The 20,561-nt window shown below is 44.8% G+C and overlaps 1 protein-coding gene across 3 annotated transcripts in view; it reads right to left on the bottom strand.

The window, feature by feature from the left end:
- Positions 1–553: 553 nt before the first annotated feature.
- LOC142491685 (uncharacterized) overlaps positions 554–20,561 on the bottom strand; it is a 143,641-nt gene continuing 123,633 nt past the window's right edge. For all 3 annotated transcript variants that reach the window (XM_075594608.1, XM_075594609.1, XM_075594606.1), the window contains exons 4-9: positions 11,887–12,002; positions 10,318–10,401; positions 8,932–9,355; positions 6,746–6,884; positions 5,474–5,602; positions 554–722 (exon numbers count right to left, since the gene is read on the bottom strand). In XM_075594608.1, coding sequence (XP_075450723.1) covers positions 5,476–5,602; positions 6,746–6,884; positions 8,932–9,355; positions 10,318–10,401; positions 11,887–12,002 — 890 coding nt within the window. In that variant the 3' untranslated portion in view covers positions 554–722; positions 5,474–5,475. The remainder of the gene's footprint in view (positions 723–5,473; positions 5,603–6,745; positions 6,885–8,931; positions 9,356–10,317; positions 10,402–11,886; positions 12,003–20,561) is intronic.

The following is a 20,561-nucleotide window of genomic DNA, read 5'->3' as shown; positions in this document are numbered from 1 at the left end:
CCGCTTCAATCTGAGTATATGTCAACACACGTGGACTGGTGTTAATGACCATATCATGTTGAATAAATGATATCAGGAAAGATAGGTAAGGGTGCACGATTCCCAGGGAGGGAAAACACTATAAATATATAAAGTGGTGGGAGTTAGCACTCCTGAGATAATAAATGAAGTGTTATAAAGGTGCAGGGAACCTATAGGGACCTCTCAATACATATAGACCCAAAGAAGTAAAGAACCCGCACTCAAAATCAGGAAGAAAGGAGAACAGGTAAATCAAAGTAAGTCATTTACGTAAAATCAGCAATAGGTACAGACACCATACACTGTGTATACAAACACACACGGGTCAGTATCTGCAAAGAGCACAGACATAGGTATGACATGTAAAGAGAAAGCCTCTGTCTGGGTTTCTTGCTCAGGGTGTGTGTGTGGGTGTGTGGCTACAATAAATACAAAGGTGTGGCAAGAAGAATTAAGCAAACTAAAAATTTATTGTGAACATAGTTTAAAATACATATAATATATAGAACAAACATTGTTACATAAAAAGATAGGTATAGGACAGTTCCACACTATTACTGCTCGTGTGATAAAGGCTGAGATCCTCAGACAGGTTCTGTTTAGATTGACAAAGTACAGTACTGTAGCTTCTCTTCATGAGTATGTCAGCAACAAATGTGTCCTTAGTCTTTGAAATGACTCTCAGCTCTTCTGTATCATCACTATCAAGAACAAACAAGCCAGAGTTAAAGAGAATTGTATTGCCACGCATATTGTTCACTTCAATATTATTTTCATGGTTGAATATATTCAGAATATATACATTTTTATATGTGTGTGTGTATATGTAAAAAAATGGCAGGAAATATAACTTTCCCATGTAGCCTAATGTATGAAAAATGGGCATATTTGAATATTTTTGACATATTATAGTTTATAGATGTAGTCATCATTATTTCAACACGTGGCGTGTGGCAGCGGGACATACACAACACACCAGCGTGAGAAGTGGCCATTGTTTTGAATCAGCCACACATGAAAAAGGAGTGGGGCTAACGTGCTATTTCACCCACAGCAATGGGTTGCAATAACGTTGTTGCAATAACATTGTCTACATGTGTATCTCTTAGTGCTATAAATGATAGATCTTAACAGCAGAATTTCCATATCTTAATATATAAATTCGAAAGGTTGGTACTAGCTGCGGTGAATCTGATTGGTCCTCAGTCTTTGGCCAATCAGATTGGTGGCTCTGACGTCACCCAACTGCCACTCTCGGCCGGCCACACACGCACACGCACACACACACACACCCTCTCTCCCCCATCACACTCACCCTCATGTGCGCCGCCCTGCACCGGCTCCCGGAGGAGGGGAAGCGCGGTGCGGCCCTCCTGGCCAGCCGCCAACGCTCACTTCCCTCCCTCCCCGGCGCTCACTTCCCTCCCTCCCCGGCGCTCACTTGCCTCCCCGGCGGGGGGACGGGCAGTGGGCAGGCAGCCTCCGGAAGGACCCCCTTCCACCTGCAGCTGCCTCGCGGCAAGATGGCTCCCAACAGAGGTGAGCGCGACAACAATCCCCCCCACCCGCAGTGATCCGCCGCATGCTGCGGGACATGCCGGGGGGGGGGGGGGCGAACAGGGCAGTGGCGGGCGCGTGGGACATGCCCTTCCCTCTTGTCCCCTTCCTCACGGTGCTCCCTTGCTTGCCCGCGTGGGGAGGGAGATAGGCGCGCGGCGGGGGGGGGGGGTGTGGTGGTGGTGGTGGGGGGTGCGGTGGTGGTGGTGGTGGTGGTGGGGGGGTGCGGTGGTGGTGCACGAGGGGGGTGCGGTGGTGGTGCGCAGTCACGGCTGGCGGAAGGTGGGGAGCCGCCTGTTCGGATCGCCGGACGTTTCACTCTCCCTAACCCCCCTCCTCCTGTCCACTGTGTGTGTATGTGAGAGTGTGAGTGTGACACTGTGTGTGTCTCACTGTGTGTGTGTCACTGTGTGTGTGTCACACTCTGTGTGTGTGTGTGACACTGTGTGTGTGTGTGTGACAGTGTGTGTGTGTATGACACTGTAGGATGGGGACCGGAGCTGCGCATGGGGGGAGGAGCGGAGAGAGAGGGGGGAGAGGAGGGAGACGGACATTTTAAGCCCGGCCAACGCCGGGTGCCTGTCCTGTCCACTGCCCCCACCCCTTCTCCTGTCCACTGCCCCCCTCCTCCTGTCCACTGCCCCCCCCTCCTCCTGTCCACTGCCCCCCCTCCTCCTGTCCACTGCCCCCCCTCCTCCTGTCCACTGCCCCCCCCTCCTCCTGTCCACTGCCCCCCCTCCTCCTGTCCACTGCCCCTCCTCCTCCTGTCCACTGCCCCCCCCCTCCTCCTGTCCACTGCCCCACCTCCTGTCCACTGCCCCCCCCTCTTGTCCACTGCGCCCCCCCTCCTTTCCACTGCCCCCCCTCGTGTCCACTGCCCCCCCACCTCATGTCCACTGCCCCCCCTCCTGTACACTGCCCCCCCACCTCCTGTTCTCTGCCCCCCACCTCCTGTCCACTGCCACCCCACCTCCTGTCCACTGCCCCCCCTCCTGTCCACTGCCCCCCCCTCCTGTCCACTGCCCCCCCTCCTGTCCACTGCCCCCCCCCCTCCTGTCCACTGCCCCCCGACCCCTCCTGTCCACTGCCCCCCGACCCCTCCTGTCCACTGCCCCCCCTCCTGTCCACTGCCCCCCCCCTCCTGTCCACTGCCCCCCCCCTCCTGTCCACTGCCCCCCCCCTCCTGTCCACTGCCCCCCCCATCTCCTGTCCACTGCCCCCCCTCCTCCTGTCCACTGCCCCACCTCCTGTCCACTGCCCCCCCACCTCATGTCCACTGCCCCCCCACCTCATGTCCACTGCCCCCCCACCTCATGTCCACTGCCCCCCTCCTGTCCACTGCCCCCCCACCTCCTGTTCTCTGCCCCCCCACCTCCTGTCCACTGCCACCCCACCTCCTGTCCACTGCCCCCCCTCCTGTCCACTGCCCCCCCTCCTGTCCACTGCCCCCCCTCCTGTCCACTGCCCCCCCCTCCTGTCCACTGCCCCCCTCCTGTCCACTGGCCCCCCTCCTGTCCACTGCCCCCCCCTCCTGTCCACTGCCCCCCGACCCCTCCTGTCCACTGCCCCCCCCTCCTGTCCACTGCCCCCCCTCCTGTCCACTGCCCCCCCTCCTGTCCACTGCCCCCCCCACCTCCTGTCCACTGCCCCCCCCACCTCCTGTCCACTGCCCCCCCACCTCCTGTCCACTGCCCCCCCCTCCTGTCCACTGCCTCCCCCTCCTGTCCACTGCCCCCCCTCCTGTCCACTGTCCCCCCCTCCTGTCCACTGCCTCCCTCCTGTCCACTGCCCCCCCTCCTGTCCACTGCCCCCGAACCCTCCTGTCCACTGCCCCCCCTCCTGTCCACTGCCCCCCCTCCTGTCCACGTCCCCCCTCCTGTCCATGTCCCCCCCTCCTGTCCACTGTCCGTCCCCCCCCCTCCTTTCCACTGTCCGTCCCCCCCCTCCTGTCCACTGTCCGCCCCCCCCCTCCTGTCCACTGTGTCTCCCCCCCCTCCTGTCCACTGTGTCTCCCCCCCTCCTGTCCACTGTGTCTCCCCCCCTCCTGTCCACTGTGTCTCCCCCCCCCCTAGCGGGGAAATTTAACTCACAGGCAATGCCGGGTCTCTCAGCTAGCCCCCCCTCCTGTCCACTGCAGCCCCCTCCTGTCCACTGCCCCCCCTCCTGTCCACTGCCCCCCCTCCTGTCCACTGCCCCCCTCCTTTCCACTGCCCCCCCCCTCCTGTCCACTGCCCCCCCTCCTGTCCACTGCCCCCCCTCCTGTCCACTGCCCCCCCCTCCTGTCCACTGCCCCCCCCTACTGTCCCCCTCCCGTCCACTGCCCCCCCCTACTGTCCCCTGCCCCCCCCTCCTGTCCACTGCCCCCCCCTCCTGTCCACTGCCCCCCCCCTCCTGTCCACTGGCCCCCCCTCCTGTCCACTGCCCCCTTCCTGTCCACTGTCCCTCCCCTCCTGTCCACTGTCCCCCCCTCCTGTCCACTGCCCCCCTCTCCTGTCCACTGCCCCCCTCCTGTCCACTGCCCCCCCTCCTGTCCACTGCCCCCTCCTGTCCACTGCCCCCTCCTGTTCACTGCCCCCCTCCTGTCCACTGCCCCCCCCTCCTGTCCACTGCCCCCCCTCCTATCCACTGCTCCCCCCTCCTGTCCACTGCCCCCCCTCCTGTCCACTGCCCCCCCTCCTGTCCACTGCCCCCCCTCCTGTCCACTGCCCGTCCCCTCCTGTCCACTGTCCGTCCCCTCCTGTCCACTGTACGTCCCCCCCTCCTGTCCATGTTCCGTCCCCCCCTCCTGTCCACGTGTCTCACCCCCCCTCCTGTCCACTGTGTCTCCCCGCCCCCCTCCTGTCCACTGTGTCTCCCCCCCCCCCTCCTAGCGGGGAAATTTAACTCACGGGCAACGCCAGGTCTCTCAGCTAGTACATGTATAATCTAATATGTGCAGCAGTTTTTTTTACTGACATTTTTAGGAATGTTTAATCTGTATCTATAGAGTAAAAAGTCTAATGAAACATCTGCTTCTGAAACATCAGAGGAAATGGGCTAAAAGATGGTTTCAGAAAAGACATGGCAAAGCCATGTCTCAGAATCCTTCTCACATCCTACTGGTTCCACTAATTGTCTTACAAGACAAAAAAGAAAAGTCTACTACATGATATACAGTATGCCTCGCCCTCTTTCTTATGATACAGGATATCAAAATTCATAATAATGAAACAAGACTTCCCCCGACTGATCTATAAAGGCATGTCATCAGTAGAAAAGAAGAGAGATTTGTGCAATATTACATTTTCATGGTCAACACCGACATCTACAGGGATTTGTTCGTCTGCTGACACTGCAAGTAAAACTGCTGACATCGCATAACAAAGATTGACCTGATTGGCTGGGACTGTTCTTAGGGTCTGGGTGTGGTTTGTCGAGGAAAATATAATTACCACTGTTTCAGTCTTATCGATTTCACACACAAGACAAGGCTGTACTATTCCTGTATTATATAGTGAGTCTATTAAAAGTGAAGTTACTTCAAGGAAAATCTTTTGTGTTAGAATCTTCCTTTCGCCCCTTTATGGCACCAAGCATTATAGAAGAATGTAGTATAAATGCTATTAACAGTACTGTGTACAAAGCCTGTTTAAAGCTCATACTTACAAAACCATTTGCATTTGGAAGAACCAGGTGTTCCACAGGCAGATTGGTAGGAGAAACTAAAGTAAAACAACGCTGCATCCTTTATTCATTTTATTACCATGCTCTTAATAATATCTGCTTCTATATTCCATGACAAAGCAAAGTGTCATCGCATCTTTGATGCATTTCATGACCATACAGCTTTATACTTTGCTTTTTTATGTTATCTATGGTACATACTACAACTTTACCCTGTGTTAATGAGTTTCACCTTTAATTATAATTAGAAGTCTTCTTCTTTTTTCTGGGAACCAATGCATAGTTATGTTCCAGTGTCACTGGACATTGCTGGGGGAGGATACTGGATCTCATCTCAAATTCTCCTTGCAGTTTTGTTGAGCTAAAAGAGTAGGGCATAAGAGAATCACAAAGAGGATACACATTATATATAGCTGTGCTCTAGTATTGGACGTTAACAGTTGTACAGTTGTTGCAGAATTCTCTTTGTATAGTTTTTGTGGGGTATGTTTTGAAATTCTCCCTCAGCACTGCTATTGAATTATATGGAAACTCTGATATTCTGCATTATATTATGATGTGATGTGTTATCTGGGGAACGGTGAAGCCTACTACATTTATATGATGTCCACTGAACAATTTTGTAAGAGCTGAAGAGAACTTCCTATTTCTTTTCTGATGTTGGAGGCGTGTTGTGACAGTGTGATCCCTACACAACAGATCGTATATTTGTGATCCGTTGCTCTGCCATGGACATTCTGGAACCAAGAGTGTATAAGCAGCAATTCCTTTTAGTCACCATAAAAAATAAAGATGTCCTTTCTTGTTTAACCATTGTGAAATCATACTGCTATTGCCTTTAGCCATGCCACCCTTTGGCAACCCCTGTTGCATTCTGGAGATCTTTGTTGCTGCCATTTACACTTACAGTATTAAGACAACATAGGTGGCCATGATAACCGCTGATGCCAGTGAAATACTAAGCAGGAAATAAGATACTGTTTATGAAAAATGTTAAGGTGACAAATAGATCAGCACAATATTTTTGTTACTACTTTATTTATTTTAACAAAAATGCTTTAAGTATACAATTTGGCTAGAAAACACATCCTTTTTTCTTTTTGTTGAAAAATGTTATCTTTACAATCTGCTTTTACTTTATTTTCCTGATTTCATCTTCATTTCAGGATGTGATATCTCATAGTGAACAAGATAGTTCATCAAGAGTGTATGCAGAGTTTAAAAAAAACCTCACAAGACTGTAGATAGGCTTTAACAGGTTTGTGCGCACTATTGTATCTACCGAATAAAATAGTATCTAGTTTGTCTATTATAAACAATCACCGTATACTCCAATTCTAACCTTCTTCGGCTGTTCGGAGAAATAGTGCTAGAAATGTTTTTTGGAGGGTATTCTTAAAATTGTTATGAATATGATTTTCTGTAATCTGTTACAGGATGACTTATTATGGTGTATATAGAAGGGTTTTAAGATATTAGATAATCTTCATATATAATGACTTACTCAACAGCAAATTCTTCCTCTGATTTAGTTTTTCTCAGTCTTATTTTCCCACTGCTTCGGTTTTGGATGATAACCCACTTATCGTCACCACAATCAGCTTCAAGGTCTGAGGAACTGCGCTTTTTAGGGATTCGTTTGGCTTCAGTGAGAGACAGCAAGGAAGAGAGACAGATGAGTAGGAGAGGAGGGAGTGTAGTGTGCCCAGAGAGAAGCTGACACAGTAAGGCAGAGAGTGCAAGAGAGGGGATGAGAGAGTGCAAACATGAGCAGGACATGATGGAGGAGAGAGTTAGACCGCGATTATAGTTGTGGCGTGGACGCGCACGACCGAGCGCATGACGTCACACTGGCTGTCGCTTGTGCAAAACAAGCACTAAGGCTGGAGGCGATGGGGAGGCGTGGCGGACTCATCACCAGGCTGGTTCTCCCTCATTGGCTGAACCTCTCATGTGACGCGGCAGTAATGCAAAAAAACCCATTCATTTGTATTTTCAAAAATCGCCCGCGCGGTCGCCCTGCAGCACTCGCATGCACTATGGGCAACCTCATTGAGGAACACGCATTTGTACCCGTTGTGCGCGATGTCACACGTGTGCATGCAGCCACTATAATCGCGGCCTTAGGTTGGGTAGAGGGTACAAGAGAGAGCAAGGCATTACAGGGAGGGGTGAAAACAAAGAGTAATGTTTAATTTAAAACCTTTCAGATCTCCTAGTGTTGTGTTTATATGTGTGTATGTATATGTGTATATAGTGTGTGTGTGTGTGTATATGTGTGTATATATATATATATATATATATATATATATATATATATATATATATATATATAAAAGAATGAGAGAGAAAAAGAAGGCCCTAAATAAAGCACTCTAGTATGTGTATCAGTACAAATCACATAAGGTTTATTGATAAGTTGTCACAGAACAAAAATGGTTAAAACAAAGCACAGAAATGTTTAAAATACAGCATGGATCCCCTGTTCATTACAGAGCTAAACAACTCCTCAAAAAAGGATACCCAAAATACACTCAGATAGTATTCTGAAACACCTGACAAAATAAACCTGGTGTGACACCCAACAGACTAAGTAATCACGGCTAGGGCTATGTAATCATCAGCAAAAGGTCATATATGCCTACTATCCCCTATAGTGTAGGGTTTGTCTGAAGCGACAAAAAGTTGTAGGTAAGTGACAGCAGAGATACACAATACAGCCTACAAAGCACATGTAAGCCTATAGCTGAATAGAGTGATACATCACCTATGGTCTGGTGCAGTGTGGTCGGTACATGTGGGGGAGAACATGGAGGGATGTTAGAGCATAGTAATGTTGCCCAGAGAGGGGACAAACCAGGGGATCCTGCCTGCTAGACCTGCTCCTACGCGTTTCGGCACACAGCCAGTAGAAGGCTGTGTGCCGAAACGCGTAGGAGCAGGTCTAGCAGGCAGGATCCCCTGGTTTGTCCCCTCTCTGGGCAACATTACTATGCTCTAACATCCCTCCATGTTCTCCCCCACATGTACCGACCACACTGCACCAGACCATAGGTGATGTATCACTCTATTCAGCTATAGGCTTACATGTGCTTTGTAGGCTGTATTGTGTATCTCTGCTGTCACTTACCTACAACTTTTTGTCGCTTCAGACAAACCCTACACTATAGGGGATAGTAGGCATATATGACCTTTTGCTGATGATTACATAGCCCTAGCCGTGATTACTTAGTCTGTTGGGTGTCACACCAGGTTTATTTTGTCAGGTGTTTCAGAATACTATCTGAGTGTATTTTGGGTATCCTTTTTTGAGGAGTTGTTTAGCTCTGTAATGAACAGGGGATCCATGCTGTATTTTAAACATTTCTGTGCTTTGTTTTAACCATTTTTGTTCTGTGACAACTTATCAATAAACCTTATGTGATTTGTACTGATACACATACTAGAGTGCTTTATTTAGGGCCTTCTTTTTCTCTCTCATTCTATTATACTGCCCTTATAGCACCACCGACACATCACTGTAGTTTGGATTTTTCCAGTGTCGGTATTTAGCTGTGTTTATATGTCTTGTGGATGCGGGGTCTTCTCTTTTTCTCTTGCATATATATATATATATATATATATATACATATATATATGTCTGTGTGTGTGTGTGTATATGTGTATGTATATATATTTATGTATATTTACTTCTATCAACATCAGGATGCGGAGATTTGTGCATCCCCTCTGAAGATTTTCCAGCACGCCATTCACCCGAAACCACTGCTTCAATAGTGGAAGTGATGCTCTCAATGTCTGCCACTGATAATTGTCGTTTGTAATTGGACTTTCTAGAAGCTGATTTGAGACAGCTGCTGTGGTCCATATCATTTGTCTTTACTCCTTTCCCTTGTGGGATCAATCCCAAGGAATCAGCCTGGGAAAACTCTTGTGAAGGGCAAGGTTGTTTCTTTCTAATAGAACGTTGTCTAATTTTTGATTGTTTATAGACACGTGATAGAGAATCTGGTAGGTTTCCATGCAACATAAGATCCTCAGATTCCTCTTCTAACTCCAACTTACTGACATCTCTTGAACTGTCTATGGGAATTCCCTTTGTTGAAAGACATATCTGAAAAGACGTAATTTTGTATAAGTGGAAACTCAATACACATATTTACAGGTACACTGTAATTAGATACACACACAAATATAAACATTTTATATATCTCCTTCTTTGTGAATACACATTTATTACCACACATACATGCATCGGTATATTATGAAGGAGCACTCATGTTAGGTATACTGCCACGGTGCTGCCGGAGGCTGGGAGGAATCCCGGCAATACATAGCAAATGCTGTATAATTTAATTGAAAATTAAAATTGTGGTTTATTATTTCAGATTAACGTTTCGTTCCAAACCGTGGACCTTTCTCAAGCCACATACTGTATTCAGATATGTGTGTGTAGATATGTATAGACAGGCATGTGTGTATACGAGAAACAGAGAGATGTATATACATATATGTATTCCCGATGAAGTCCATGTCATAGTGACAAAACGCGTTGGGTTGCGCAGCTGACACCATTACGTTGTGGAGGAAACTCAGCTGGTGAAGCAAAGAGAATTCCCTATTTTCAGCTGTTTGATGAGAGCTGAATATACAGCACCCTGTGTACTGGGCAAAACCTCCTTAACAACTTATTTTTCCATCTGATCGGCTGTGGACTATCCGGATCCCTGGTTGATGGTTAAACAGGTCTGGTGGAAACCACTATGAAATCCAGATTTTCTCCTACCAAAGTTGGCTGGTGACAGCATGGCTTGTTCTGTAGTTTATATTGTAAGTGCGCAATGTGTATTCTTAATAACCATATACATTTATACAGATTAACACTGAGTGGTGTGCTTTCATTTTTGGTTTTCTATTATATATGTATGCATATGCACACAGGTGTTTCTCTCTTTGTGTGCACTCATATATACATACCTGTGTGTGTGTGTGTGTATATATACATATATATGTGTGTGTGTTTGTGTGTAAGTATACTGTATATCCTTTTGATGACTGACTCCTCCAGTTGCATACCTCAGCACACTGACACAACGCAGACTTCTCATATTGCTTAGTTTGAACTGCAGGGGCAGGTAGATATGATATTGTGGAGCATATCTGAAAGAAAACCATATGTTAGGGTATTGATCTGAGAAGCTGAAGTTATCCTGCAGAAATCAGATTTTTGTGCAATGGGAATTCCCAATTTCTTGTTCCTACTCTACCATTCATCCCTAATTATGGCAACCTCTTCTTCCTTGTTTCCAAAAGGAACTACGAGTTACTACCACAAGCAGTATGTGTTAATGTATATTTTCTGTGTTGCAGTTTATTGTGTTTTTTAAAGTTAATGTTTTGGACAATGTAATTAGATTTTATTCTTGTTTAATATAATGTGATTGAAATATAACTCCTAGATAGCCAGAGGCAACAAATAGGTTAACCTAGAAGGGCAATAGGAAAATAGGGGAGATTCACTTAGCACCGATGCGGGGTATTGCATCTCGATCCTTCGTTAACTACCATTTACGTCAACAGATCAGGGTGCGATACCTCCGTGCTTAGTGAAGGCTGGTGTAGGTGTGGAACATTTCTAAACCTGTCAGTTAAAATCAGAGATAATTTATTGTCTCGTACCTCAGTAAACTCGTACAAAACAGAGTTCCCTAAAGACTGGGAAGAATCTGGTTCATTTCACATAGAAGCACCCTACATACGTAGCAAGAATTTCCCCATAGTATCAGGACTCACATTAAAGGATAAGCAATAACAATGGTGCTGTCTTTTTCGGGTGGGACAATCCTACAGTAGTTCCACAAAGCTGTCAAGATGGAAGGACCAAAACCATTGGTATGTAGGACATCCCTGCAAAGTATCTGTTACCCAAGCATATTCTGTCATAAACGGAATATCACAGAGTTTGCATAGGGTTCATTGTCAGTGTTGGTGCAGAATAGTACAGCGTATTCACGCACAGGGAACAATGACGTGTGCAACATCTGTATCCTGACATAACACAAGATATCACAGTAGAGTAATAAATGGAATCTGGTACATTTGCAACTGGGAATTAATGTGCAGATGTGTTTTCAGACATCTTACCAAAGAAACATTAAATGTTTTTATCAATTATTTAAAAGGTAATTGTACATGTAAATACCCTGTTAACCCTTTTGAACACATCAGTCCTGACAAGTTTCAGTGGGTCTTACTTATCTGGATCTAGTCTCACAATTTTTTTGCATTAAAAATCTCAGAGCCCCACGTAATTAATATGCTGTGAATCTGTCTTTTCCTCATTTAGGAGCTAAAATCTACCCCCGCAAAGGGAAGACGGTATCACAGTATATTAAATAGGGAACATACACAACTATTTAGTAATGCATTGACTTGACTGGTAGTTAACGCATGCAATATTACGTTAGTGTATCTCCTCCATAGACTGTAGTTTGTGCTCGCTCAGTGTTTTTCTAATTAAAATGTTTATTTCTTTTTGGTCCACGATCTCCCCAGCCTTGTTAATTTGGGTCCTTGCATGTTGGCATCTGTCAGCTCTGTTCTTTCTTGTCACTTGCCATTCGGTAAAATTATACAAGGACTAACCTCTTGCTCAGTAAAAGAAGGGCTGTGCTGTCCAGGTGCGGCTTGTTCAGCAGGCACTGATAGAATAGATTCTGCTGCTAAAAGCAAATTGCTGAAGCCTCGTGTTCCCAGAGGATCTATTAAAAAAAATATGTTAGATGACAGAATCCTACACTATGACACGAATACCACTGGCAAACATAGCATGGCCAGACTGACTCCAGGTGATCATAAGACCTCAGTCCAGTCATTTTATTCTAGCTCTAAACCCAGTGTATTCTGGTTATAATAGTGATTTACAATAGTGAAAACTGCAGAGAGCGAGAGAGCACGTGCTCCTACCTTGGGGCCTGCGGCGCTGCACTGATCCGAAGCTCCCTCCTCCTGTCAGCCGGAAGTTGAACGCGACTTCCGGCGCTAACAGGAGCAGGGAGAGGAAGGATAGCAGTGACTGGATGGATGCCGCTGCTTAGCTTAGGAGCCGCCGGGTCACTGCTGCGTGGGGTACTGCCCCTCTGATGGGCCTGGGACAGCTGGGAGAGTTGTCCCAGCTCTCCCCCCTAGGTGGCTGCAGAACCCCTAAGGGGTGCTCGCGAAATCCCAATCACTGCGCTAGCACAATGTATGGAAAATTATAACGTGGAAATGCAGAAATGGCTCCCCATACTATACACACAAAGTCCTACAGTTTTGTGCCCACACACTCACCCAGCAGTTGTTCTGTGTGACCGGTGGAGGAAGGCAAAGGTTTAAACCATAGACAATATTTGCTCTGAATATATACAATTGTTCATCGTTACAGTAAACAAAATAGATCTACTACTCTAAATATTGCAAGTCAAGCAACACAGTATATAATCCAGCAAAGGAACACTATTAACTATAATAAACAGATGTGTGTGAGTATATATATATATATATATATATATATATATATATATATATATATATATAAAAATAAATTAAAATCAGCGCTACAGTGCTCACTTAACTATTTGATTAAAGTGTGTCAAAAAGTAATATAAAAGGACTTGTGTTGATGTGATACAGATGTAAATAATCTAATTCCCACAAAGTGTGATTTGTAATAACCTGTAGGTATAATATAAAGGTGTGTAAATAGTATACATATTGTGCAAAATGTGTTAAAAATATATATATTAAGATATACAGTAAAAGCAAATAATAGGCATTAACAGGAAACTTGAAATGTAAAAAGAAAAGTATTTACTAGTCTAAACTCAGCGTTCCAGTCGTTAATGGAGACCTTAATTAAGATTTACATTTATAAATACACATTGGTATTTTTGGCGTTTGTGGTTATATATACTGTATATATGTGTGGATAAATATTTTTCTCATACTATGCATATTGTTATTACTTAAGATGTTACATTAATGTTATTCACAAATAGATATCTGTAGATTACACCTGATATTTGCAGTTAAATTCAATATGCTGTTTCAAGACTTTCTATAGTTTTCTGGGACCTTAGTCCTTACCCTCTGCCATTTAACAGTTCAATCCCACACAGACCACATACAACCATATGTAAATAATTTTACAATGTAATTGGAGTCCTTAAACATATCCAACTGTTCTAAAAACAGAAATGTGGCTGTTTTTGTGAATCTGAAAATGACTTACAAATTGCATTTTTATGGGGCCTAGGAATGGTAAGTGTTTGTCAATAAAGTGTTTTCTTTGCACTTAGCCCACCACGCTATTGTCATAGAGCCAATAAAGTTAAGGGGAGGGAGGGTTGGTGGCCCCTCCTCCCTGGATTTAAGCTCACCCATTCCCACTACTTTTTAAGTTGCAGGTTTTTCCATGTATCTGTGCAGGACAGGTCCACTGTGGCCATTCTCCCTCCACTGCAGAAGTAAATGAGAATTTTTACAGGTAGTGTTAGGACCTGCTTACTGGTCATCCCGTGACATGGCTACAGGCTTATAATGTTTTGGCCAAAGGGTTTAACTAAATGACCCTTACTCATGAGAATACAAACATTGAAGTATTTATCTATGTATTTTGTCACATTGGATGTAGCATTGGGTATTTTTGTCTTTTTTTGTATACATTTGGCCACTCTCAGTAGCACTCCTTTTGACACAAATATATATATGATGTGTGGGTTGTGGGGTTAGAGCTTGCTGGGATTGTGTGTTCATTAAGTTGAGGGAGGCAAGAAGGGGGCTTTGCTGCGCAAACTGCTGTTGCACACAGTGACATCAGACAAAGTGAGAAGCCAGAGGTAATCAGACCCCTCCCAGGTATCAGCTCACCATGTTTGTAAAGTGACTGAAAAAAAAAATACTTAAAATACTTCTAGGTTTCCGATTTGTGTAAAACATGCAGAGAGATGTGCATCTGTATAAAGCAGGGCTACTTGCTGTAAAAAACTATTTGGGATTAGTAAATAGATTGGTGCATTGCATATCTAAGATGCAGACAAATGTGTTTATGTAAGATTAAAAGCTGTGTACAGTATACTGTATCTGCAATATGTTGTATATTGTCAGAGGACATTTGCTTTATTTTCATACCTTGTTGCCTGTTCCAACTCCAGTTTAAAATATGCTAGCAAAGTTAACAGACCCCTCTATTTAAAGGGTATAGAAATGTTGTCTTTTCTATGACCTTTATAATGGAGAGTTTTGTCAACCTTTGCTGCAAATAAGGAAAATGCACAGAGAACATCTATAAGTGATTTTTAGAGGACAGTTGGTCACAGAACAAACATTTGCCTCCAGCAAGGTATTTCCATAAAGTTATTTTTCACATTTAACATCTTTGCTGTTTTGTGTCACTATTTAAAAGGACAGACAAAGAAAGGCTCATCTTAAGACATATCCCTGCTCACTGATTTTTAGCATCCTTACTCTGTTTAATTGAGTGTAACTGACAAAAATCAGACATCTTTCAGCACAGCACCCCCAAATCTTATTGATGTTGACCCTACGACCTCTGTGTACCTTACCTGCCATGGTGCTACTGAACATCTGGAAAATGTTGTGAGGACTTCAACCTTTTGGTCCCAATGTACCAAAAATGACGACTACGTCTGCACAGGACGTTAGATCTTCTAGGTTTTTACCTAACACTAATATTTAATAGCTCAAAAATGAGAAATGTCTTAACTGCCTCTTATTTCAACTGTCAACCCCTCAGAGAAGATGGCACTTGAATAACTGTGTTTACTTGGTCTCTGTAGTAACACTGAAGATTCTGCGATTATATAAACATGCCTTCTTTCTGAAGGTTCCATGATGTAGGCTGGTGATGCAGTGACCTCATCAGCTGCTAAGTTGTCTATGGAATTATCTTACAACTACATTGCCATCTATGCTCCATTTTCAACATGCTTAGAAAGAGCCCCACCACATTAGTAGGGAAGATTTAGGATTCTCTCAATTGAATGGGGCTTAGATATTCCTGAGCAATAAGAAGACACTTCACGGCACATTGAATAGGGCCTTTGTATCGATAGCTATTCGGGGGCTGTGTCAAAAGTAATGACTTTGGGAATCAATATTTTTACATATGACATAAAGAAGCAGACCCCCCAAACATTTTGCACATAAAAATATGTTTATATTAACTAACACATGGCACATTACTGTAGTTCCTTTACTTGCGCTAGATTTTGGTACTTCTAAGAAATTCCCTAACCTTTGCAGTTTACCCCACACAAAAAGATGCTAAATAGGTACAGGTACTACATAGGTATAGGTCATAAATAGGTACAGTTAGAGCCTATGGAAAAGCCATAACATACAGTAGCTGAGTGCTTCTATTAGTTACTCCACAAGTTGTGGGGGGGGGAGTTGCACTTGAGGTAGAACATGACCAAGCACGCAAAAGATTTAGGGGCCTAATCACAAAGCAGTGATACGTGGTTTAATTGTCTATAAATGCTCTTACAGCATGATACTGCCTGATCTGCTATTCACCTGAGGACCCCCGGACACATGTGCGGCCCACAAGGACTACCCAGAGACCCCCGCCGGCCTCTGGTATCAATCCTGTGCAGAAAAAATGCTTTTATGTGTGTTAGGGGGCAGGGGGGGGGGGTAAAGGGGTTGTTGGGGGTACAGGGGGTGGGTGGCTTGTGTATTGATGGGTCCTAGATATTGTAATGTTTATTGGGGGCTGAGGGGTTGAGTGAAGGGCCAAGTACACCCTTCACTCACCCCCTCTGCCCCCAATAAACCTGTTATTGTGCCTTCATTGCTTTAGCAGTGCAACTCAGGAGACCACCTGCTTCTGCACACTATTAATAAAAATGAAATTAAAGCAGTTTCATTACCTTAGTGGATAGCCACTATGGTAATGAATTTTTAAAAACTTTATTTGTGTTTTAATACTGGTGTGAGGGAGCCGGTGGTCTGCTGATTTGAACCGCGTTGATTTCAGCCTTGGGGACCCCCAACTTCCCGAGATACAGGCCCCATTATCGGGTGCCGGTATCCCAACGCAGGATTTAAATCCCACGGTTACATGACACGGGAGATTTAAAAGCACAGGGGATACCGACACCCCATACATGTATCTCGGGAAGTAAGGGGTCCCCGAGGCTGAAATCAATGCGGTTCAACTCAGGAGACCTGCTCCACACACTATTATCAAAATCAATATTTTTAATACACGATCGCCTGTAAGAGCCGTGCATGGAGACGCAGCATCTCCATGCAGCTCTACCAGGCTGCAATATTTTCTATCTGTTGCCGCTCACTAGGATTTATAGCGCGATAGTACTGACAGCACTGGTAACAAAGCTTTATCCTGGATCTACTCTTACCTCTCTCATCGTACTTTCAGTGTCTCTTTTGCTAACACCTCCTCCTCCTCTATTGATCTCTCTGTGAGGGTACCCATCGGCTCTGTCCTGGGACCTCTCCTCTTTTCTCTTTACACACTCTCTACTATTCTATTACTGCTGTGAAGAGCCATGTAAATTAATGGCGCTATATAATAAAAACATACAATACAATACAATACAAAAAACTGGTCGGACAATAGTGCATTAAAAAAATCGGCCTTTAAAAAAATGGCGTTCATTCTTAGTGAATATCATTTTTGGCCTCATGTTTTAGTGCGCAATAAATCAATGCAAAGTCGGATGCCAATGCACTGATTTTATCACTGATTTGTGAATAGGCCCCTTATTTTTTTGCATTAACTAACAATGACATACAAGCTGGAATAAATTTACAGTATTATAAGAAAAAATACCACTGTGAGCACATTCACATCTCAGACAGGTCCACAAACCTGCCTTTTCCACATTATCTTTTAGCATACAATACTTTCACTGCAGCCAAGGATTCTGGGTAATGACATGCAAATGAGCACTCACTGTGTGTACTTTTTGTTTTTACATTTCAGCAAGGATCCCTATAAGCTCATGGGGGAGGTCTTGTGGCTCTAATTTTCAAGGTGGGAAAGGGAAATAGGGGAAAAACAAAAGAGGGGAAAAAATAAAAGAAAAAATGATAACCACCTTGAATTGATGCTAAGTGGAAAAACTAACAGTTGTGCTGTGTGAGTATGCAAACATATATAATAATAAACTCATTAGATGATGTTGAACAAAAGTTTTAAAAAAATACAATTTATTTAAAAGTTAATAAAAAAGTTAATAAAACAAAGTTGAACAATAAACCTCAAGAGTCTCTTTTGTATCTGTGCAAAATCTATCTGAATGGTAGATAATGTCCAGTGGTGGTTGGAATGTCCGGAATGGTTCTCTGTTGGTACAAGGAAGGAAAAGTTGAATTTGTATAGTATTGCAACATAGTACTTTTCAGATATCCTTTTTATATAAAGGAGTCCTCTTGACTAAGTTGCATTTTCTTATATGTCTGCAATGGGTGAGTGAAGAAAAAGAGTTACAATATGTATCATTTAACCGTTTTGTCTATTTAGACAAATTGTCACTTGGCCAAGTTGTTATAATGTTCCAAGTATCTCTCTCATTTTCCTTATTCACATCTCTCTCTCAATGGGGGCCATTCACTAAGCAGTGAGCTTTTGCGTACACATATGCTTTTTGTGATCGTACTGAAAAAAATTAAGCCAAACGCGAGATTCACTAACAGGTGAAGTGCATTTTTTTAAGGGCGATCCAAAAGATGCACTATCGTGCGAGTTGTTTTTTTTCCCACTGCTGTTGTGCTATAAGTTCTAAAGTGCAATAGATGATAGGGAAAAAAAAAACAGCCCGTAAGAGCTACATGGAGACGCTGCGTCTCCATGCACGGCTCTTACTGACTATCGTGCATTAACAATATTGATTTTGATCATAGTGTAGATGAGCAGGAGGTCCCCTGAGCTGAACCGCATTGGTTTCAGCCTCGGGAACTCCCTACTTTATGAGATTTAAGCCCTGTTATTGGGTGCTGGTATTCCATGGGATTTAAAAACGCCCGCGTCACGTGACCGGTGGATGAAATTCTTGCACTGGGATACTGGCACCCCATAAAGGGGCCTTTATCTCAGGAATTATGGGGTTCCCGAGGCTGAAACAAATGCGGTTCAGCTCAGGAGAACCCCTGCTCATGTACACTATAATCAAAATCACTATAACAATACTATTATTTAGTAACCGTAGCGGGTATCCTCTATGGGAAAGAAGTAGCTTTAATGAAATGTTTATAATAGTGTTTATGAGCAGAGAGTCTCCTCAGCTGAACCGCATTTGTTTCAGCCTCGGGAACCCTGAGATATAGGCTCTGTAACAGGGGATTTGTCCCTGTTCAAAAAGGGGCCTATAATCCAGCAGTATGGCGGTTAACTGCTGGTAGTCAATTAACCAACACCACCTGGCTGATTAGAGGTTGGTTAGAAAAGCCTGCCTTTGAGACAGTGTCATGGGAGAGGCGGTTTGGCCCGGTATTAAAGGGGTTACACCCCATTTGGCCACACCTGCTCTCACTTGGGAAGCAATGGTTTAACTGGACTGTGGTCCAGTAATGTGTTTTTACCCTGCTTCAGCACCCAAATGTGTATTCCCCTGTAAATGTGTATTGTTCCCATTCCAGTGTCTGCACCAACACATACACTGGGATCGATGCGAGAGGGAAAGGGTTAATAGTTAAGGAGTGATTATAGCCCTTTGTTCCATTTTCCCGCCTTTGCAGGCTCCATTTTGCAGCTCCCCATAGGTCGCCATTGCAGCTCCATACGATCCTATGGGGAAACTGGCGATTTGGGCCCATTTTCATCAGAAGACCTGCAGGTGGCGCCCGAGAGGAGGAGCAGCGGTTCCCCATTGTAAGTCAATGAAGCCATTCATTTCAATGGGGATTCCTCGACGCCGATCTCCAGGAACGGGTTGGCAGCCATCCAGACCGCAGAAGCGGATACATTGTCTAAAAAAGAGCTTTGATCACATTAGGTCAAGTTCAATCACAATTGGCGTGGGAAACCTAGGTTCTAGGGCACCCAGGAATAAAATTATTTTTGCCCCTAGACCCTAGGAACCCCCACACTCGACCACCACCGGGTCCGAGAATGAAGGACCCCCGTAAAGGGTCACGCTCGCCACGAGGGTCGCGCCATTGACTCTAATGGGAGCGGAGGTCCCATTGAATCCTATGGCGGCGCCGGCCCATGCATTTCCTATGGAGGCGCCGGCCATATTGATTCTAATGGCGGAAAGCCGCGTGGCTTTGAAACGGCTAAGTCCGAAAGTGTGAAAAGTGTAAGCCTATATCTCTGGTTCTGTGAGTACCAGTGGGCTGGGACTTTGGTCGCAGGTAGTCACTGTTCCAGCATGACTGCATGGCCATTTCCAGCACTCTCCGATCAACCAGACGAAGTATGGGCAAATGTGAAAATTGTGATTTCCCCATTGACTTCAATGGCGGAGTTGCTCCATTGAAAGCCTATAGCGGCGGAGCCCATTGATTTCTTTTAGCTTATAGCGGAGAATCCTGCATTAAAGTTAATAGGGGATTGTAACTTGTTTTTTGTATCTCCGGTTCTGGGGGTCATGGAAAGCTGATATTTGGCCACTATGGCAAAGGTCCTCCGGCATGAGGACCTGGCAAATTTCAGTCCGCTCAGACCCACAGAACGGATTATTTTAATATGTGTATATATTAAAGCAGGCATTGTATTTTGGGTCTGGTATAAAAACCCAGAGCCCATATGGTATGTTAATGCTCAGGGGGGAGACAAATGGTCTACAATAAACCCCCTGATCATAGGCTCCCCCACCGTGCTTGTGTATGCTAGCACAAAGGAAAGCAGGACGTGGGTACTTTATGATAAGTGTTGTGTTTCACACCTTGGGACAAAGGTTTTCCTGTCCCAAGCAGACCTTCAGATGCCAGTCTTGTGGGAGGGGGGCTAGGGAAATAAGCCCCTGATTAGAATAATATCCACCCAGTGGGCAGGTATTACTTTGCCTCTCAGGTGAGGTGGCAAGGAGGGATTGGGTGCAGATAATTGTCCTCCAATGACTTGCACTCAATGCCAGGGTATAGGAGTTAAGCTCCATATAAACGAGTGTAAGCTCTATGCCCAGTGTCTTTCGTGCTTTTTTGTGATGTCTTCATTTGAATCTGTATTGCTGAATGAATTGCCAATCCTGTACCTGATTGCTTCATTGTCCAACCCTTAAATAAGTGTCTATTTCTTGTCTGTTATTTGTATCATCTTGTGTGTTCTCCTTCTTTAAGGAATAAAC

Source organism: Ascaphus truei, chromosome 3 (genome assembly GCF_040206685.1).
Source record: "Ascaphus truei isolate aAscTru1 chromosome 3, aAscTru1.hap1, whole genome shotgun sequence".
Lineage (NCBI taxonomy): Eukaryota > Metazoa > Chordata > Amphibia > Anura > Ascaphidae > Ascaphus > Ascaphus truei.
This window is presented reverse-complemented; position numbering and strand designations above follow the sequence as displayed.